This window comes from Apium graveolens, chromosome 7 (genome assembly GCF_009905375.1).
Source record: "Apium graveolens cultivar Ventura chromosome 7, ASM990537v1, whole genome shotgun sequence".
In the NCBI taxonomy this organism is placed as follows: Eukaryota; Viridiplantae; Streptophyta; class Magnoliopsida; order Apiales; family Apiaceae; genus Apium; species Apium graveolens.
The window spans coordinates 7,236,163-7,242,162 of record NC_133653.1 but is presented as its reverse complement, the minus strand read 5'-3'; the positions used below and the strand labels follow the sequence as shown (position 1 = coordinate 7,242,162).

Genomic DNA, 6,000 nt, shown 5'->3' with positions numbered 1-6,000 from the left:
TATGAACCAACACCACCTCTTTTATAATTATAACAGATTTACAAGCTATCAACAATTTATCACATATACAATTAAAAATAAAATATAGACATAATTGGACTCATCTCAAATCCTATCCCCGAGTAATAGAGTAGTAGATTAGTAGACTGATTTATAAAAATTCGGAGATATTAGATCCAGTAATTTCTTTTCGAACAAAATAAATTGTTGGAACAAAATTTGGTTTTCAAGTGGGCTCACTTCTTATGGGCCGAAGCCCAATGCAAAGCCCAAACAAAACATTGATCTGCTAATATTTATTCCCCAAGCAAACCCTAGAGAGAGACTGAGAGAGAGAGAGAGAGAGCGCGCAGCGGCCGATCTAAAACTTCAACAATCATGGTAAGCTTCAATTCACATCTTCACATGTATATACATATATATACATACATGTTTGTATCTATATATAATTCAATTTTGTATGTATAGACGTTCAAGCGTAGGAATGGTGGGCGTAACAAGCACGGCCGTGGCCATGTCAATAATATTCGTTGCTCTAATTGTGGCAAATGCTGCCCTAAGGTACTTATATATGTATATATGTATGTATATATAATTTTGAGATTTTATATTTTATTGTAAATGATTGTTGATTTTAGTTGAATTATATGTTGTGGTGTTGATTAGTTTAGTTTGTTTTGGATTCGTGTGTTTAGTTTTTTGTTTAGATGTTTTGTTTCGGGTTTGCGTAAAAGGTTTCGATATCTGGATGAATTTAGGGGAGAAATGGAGTAAATGAATTGCTGTTATAGAAAATGAGGAAATATTAGGAGGTTGTGAAGTTGCAGTGATATTCGAGAAATTCGTATATGTAATTGTAATAGTGTAATGCGTTGATGTAGTCTTTGCAGAACCGAATTATGTTCTAATTTGTGTTTAAAAGTTTTATCGTTGCTAGTAGAGATTTTAGCTATGCTATTTGTGTGTGTCAAAATTAATGTAGAGAGATGGACACAATCACACTTTCGTTTGTTTATCGTAGTATTTGTAAATTTTGATAGGATAGGGCGAGGATTGTTATAGTTTAAAGTTTTTGTTGAAAGATAAAAAGGTATACTGGCACTAAAATTGAAGATCTATCTATAGTATAGGCCTGTATCTGAGAAATGTGTTTGCTTTGTAATTTCAAACTTTATGTATTGGTCTCTTGATAAAATTATATAAGTTATTGCTATTTAGTTATCTTATTTTTGAAATATCTTGCTAGTTCCGATATCAATCATGCTTTTATTTTCTTGGGAATGTTATCTACGTTGGATGTTGGTTATTCTGTATTAGTATGTAAAATCAGAGCTAAGAAATGGCCTTTGTGTCTATATCTATGGATTACGCCTTGTTCTTATCATTCAAAATAGTTGTTAGTCGTAACATTTCAGTTTTGTTTGTTAGGATAAGGCAATCAAGAGGTTTCTTGTGAGGAACATTGTGGAGCAAGCTGCTGTTAGGGATGTGCAAGAGGCCTGTGCTTTTGAATGTAAGTATCTGTAATTTTGAGGTCTTTTTCTTGCATACCATTTTCGATGGCAATTAAATGTGACTTCGTATTATTAACAGTGCTTTTTCTGTGTATTGATTATCAGCCTACACACTTCCCAAGTTGTATCTGAAGATGCAGTATTGCGTGTCATGTGCAATTCACTCCAAAGTGGTCAGGGTCCGCTCCCGTACTGATAGGAGGAACCGTGAGCCTCCAAAGCGCTTTACTCGCCCAAGGGTAAGCTATCTTATCATATTATCTCCTTGGTATTTTTTTGCATATATTCCAATCACTTTCCCGGAATATTCAGTTTTGGGAAAATGGTTTTAGAACTTAAAACTATCTGGGTTATAATGATGCGTTTTTTTTCTCAGGATGATCTTCCCAAACCAGGCCAACCACCTAGAGCTCCTGGAGCTCCTGCTCCTCCCCGAGTTTAAGAGCTTTTCCCACCATCTTTACTTCTAGCACCTGGGATTTAGATTTGATGGATTTCTAATGTCCTTCATGTTCTAAAGTTTAGACCTTTCTAATTTTTGTTTAATTTTCTTGTTCGTGTTGATGGAGACATTGAGATTTGAATTATAATTAAGAATGCCAGTGACACAGTTTTGTGCAGACATGGAATTTTCCTTATATTGAATTTTTATGTTTGGTTAGCATGTTCATATGAACGATGTAGTATATTTTCCTTTCAGCTCTACAATGGTATTTGGGTGTTGGAACTTTGCATATGATGATATCATGATAGAGAAGCACTGTCTGTGATTGTTTTTTTAACTAAAGTCTGTGATTTTAACTAAAATCTTCAACTGTCAGCATAATTCTATTATTTTTTTTACTGTCTGTCTCTAAAAAGTTCATTGATAAATTTGCTGTCCCCCAAATCAGTAAGATTGCTGGATGCTGTGTCCCAAATCCGCAAGATTGCTGGATTTACTTGTCTTATAAATCGAGCAAGGTTGATTGGTAGCGTTTGCATACCCTAGATTTGGAGCTTGATTATATCGTTTTTTGCTCATTTCCTTGCGTTTTGGTAATGCATTCTATTTTCTGTGGTCTCAGAAACAGAAAGGTACATTGCAGCGATTGCCCATTCTTTGCAAAGCCTACATCAATTGTAATAATTTAATGTATTGATTTAGTCTTTGCTCATTTCCTTGCGTTTTGGTAATGCATTCTATCATAGACGTACCTGGAATTCGCAATCTATGATTTTTATGAATTTGCTGTGTACCAAATCAGCAAGGTTGCTGGATTTACTTTTCTTATAAACCATGCAAGGTTAATAATAGTAGCGTTTGCATACCATAGGTTTGGAGTTGATTATTTTCTTGCTCATCTCCTTGCGTCGAAGGTGATGCATTCTCTTTTTGTGGTCTCAGCAACATTAAGGGGCAGCTTGGTTCGTCATATTCTGGAATGGTTCCGGCCATTTCAACCCCTTAGGCGTTTGGTTTTGAAAAATAGAATTTTATACTTATTCCTTAGTTATGGGGTTTTTATACCAAATAGGGAGGTGGGTATGTGGGAGGGGTATGAGTATCAATTTTTATTTCACTATTTAATTTTTATTAAGCAATTAAATATAAATATTTAGTACTAAAAGAAATTTATGAACAAAAAATATATTAAAATAATAATAAAATTAATATATTTAATTAAACTAAAATTATTGACTTATCATATTTTAAATTAGAAATATTTATTACAACACTCAACCAAACATATGATATTAGATATAATACATGATCTTCATACCACTCTAACTCGATTCCTGATTCTAACCCGATATCTCATCTTGAACCAAACGACCCCTAAGGTCTATTGAAGCAATTGCCCATTCTTTTTGCGGACAATATATGTGTACATTCCTCTTCAGCTTCTTAGTCAACAATGCAACTACTTCCTTAATGTCCATGGCTCCTTTCACTCACCACCTCCTTTTCTTTTGTACACAAGCTTCTGAATTTTCTGAATAAAACTCTCACAATGCAGAGGTACTTTCAGCAATGATGTTGTCACACGAGGCTGAAACAAACACCAAACCATACCTTTTAAGCCTTATTTCAAAGCTTCAACAAGAAATTACACAGTGCACATAAGAGACTACATATAAACACTTGCATCTTTAGGATTTTTTCTTCAGCTTCTTTGCCGTGACAATCTCCACAGTCCTCTTAAGCTTCTTAGTCAAGAATGCAGCTACTCCCTTGATCTCCACCCTTGATGTCCATTTAAAGCCACTAATATATCACTCTTAGTTATTACTCTAAAAATATTCCTATACAAACTATGTTACTCCGACTCTTCTGTTTAAGTTACCGTTCCCGTGTCGGACACTTGGACACTCGGACACTCGGACATGACACTTATTCCATGTCGGATCCTTTGACTGAACTATGGACACTTTGACCAATTTATAGATCAAATATTAGTCACATTTGATATTCAAATTACATATTTAAGAAGAAAAAAGAAGCGGGAATGAGATAAAAGTAGGGAAGATACTAAATTCGCAATGTTCTTTAGAAAATCAAGTTTAATCGTACTCATATTGTTACTTTATTCTAAGATATCTAACTTAATATACTTATTTATTGATAAAAATATGTCATGTCTCCGTATCCGTGTCCAAAAATCGGAGGTGTCCCCGTGTCCCCAATTTTTAGTCTTCTTAAGTCCGACACTCAGATATGTGTCGTGAACGACAATCCGTACATATAAATACGAGGAATTATGTACAATTTGGAAGTAGAGAAGTCGAAATTATGATACTTGGGCCATTACATATACTAGTAATTTTACCGTGGGCATGTTTGTCAACAATTCATAAGGTAAGCCCGTAACAATTTATTGATTACTGTTTGTGGACCCAATTTATAAGTCGAATTTATAACTTATAAGGTGATAAGTTGAATGTTAACAACGACCTACTTTTTCTCAATTTATTATGATTTTTCACTTTTTTATTTATTTTAGTTTTAAAATATATATTTGTAAATGTTAATCTAATATTAAATTCACGAATTAAGATAATTATATTTAAAAACTATTTATTTTAGTTCATTTAAGTAAAAAAAATCGGACCTATAAATAAAATTATCCAAACTCTTACACATCTTATATTATAAATCTTTTATAACTATAACAAGCTTATATGTAAATATATATAATGTAATAATCAAGGACACACCGGGAGAAAATAGTAAAATACTATTATAAGTAGATTATTTTCTACGTTACTTCGCCTCAACTTTCAGCTCCATTTTATGGTGGTAAGAGCCGTGTATTGAGAAGTACAAAATTAAATATAGGTAGTTTTTTACAATCTAAACTTAGACTTTCATGATTACTAAATTTAGCGTGTAAAATTGTGCCATCCACAGGTTATAAAATTTTACTTTGACAATCACAAATCATATTTATATTATAATAACTTATAAATATTTATGTATTTATCACTTATAAATCACTTATTTATTTTAAATTATTAATTACTTATTTTAAAATTTCTCAAACGGACACGATATGTATCCTCCGAATATTAATTACTTATTTTAAAAATTTTCAAACGGACACGATATGTATCCTCCGAATTTTCATTTACACCAGTGACATTACAACACAAGCGTTGGGCCATCTCATAGTTGTGATCCAAAAATTCAAATTTGGATCATCAACTGATCCAAATTTCTGACCAGCTCGAACAGTGTGATCCAAATATTTGATTTAAATTATTTTTTACATATAATAATATATAAATATCATATTAAACAATTTTATCTTAAATTTATCGTTTAATCATTATTAACAATTTATATAACATTTCATAGATTAATTAAAAAAAATACACATAAAAATATTAAAATTGTGCACTTAATTCACGAAAAACACATTTATTGCAATAATTAACATACAAAATATCATTGATATACACTAATTTTCTAAATTAGTATATTCTTCCCACAAATTCTCAATTAATGCATCTCTAAGTACAATATGTGTCTCTTTATTTTTTATTTTTCTATGGCGGTTCAGGAATTCAAAATCGAGGAAATGAAGATGAAGGTCAAGGATCTCAAAATAATATGAACAGCTATCTTGATTATCTTAGAGGAATTATATAAATAGTTTGTCCGACTAAATCAAAATTTTATGTTTCCAATTATAATTTTCGAGTCATTTTGTGTGTTGTAATTTCTTGTATGCATTTTATGTATTGTTTATTATATGCAATGTACTTCTATTTAAATTTTAATGAAATTATATTTTCTCATTATTTTAAGTTTTATTTAAAAAATAAATTTTATTAACTATTAATTATATTCTGTTATTAATTATATAATTAAAAAAATCAAAAATTAATTTAAAATCTCATAAACTACAAATAACAAAAATATTATTTTATATTAAATCAAGTGATCTAAATTTGGATTAGTGAACAGTAGTGATCACTGTTGGAATGAAATTTGGAATAATTT

General features: G+C 31.1%; 1 protein-coding gene across 1 annotated transcript; it reads left to right on the top strand.

Annotated features, from left to right (window-relative positions):
- The first annotated feature begins 235 nt into the window (after nt 1–235).
- Nucleotides 236–2,178, top strand: LOC141670634 (small ribosomal subunit protein eS26y-like). The gene is made up of 5 exons (XM_074476577.1): nt 236–381; nt 469–561; nt 1,429–1,513; nt 1,620–1,753; nt 1,891–2,178. The coding sequence occupies exons 1-5, from the start codon at nt 379–381 to the stop codon at nt 1,954–1,956; spliced, it is 381 nt and encodes a 126-aa protein (XP_074332678.1). The 5' UTR covers nt 236–378; the 3' UTR covers nt 1,957–2,178.
- Nucleotides 2,179–6,000: the final 3,822 nt, after the last annotated feature.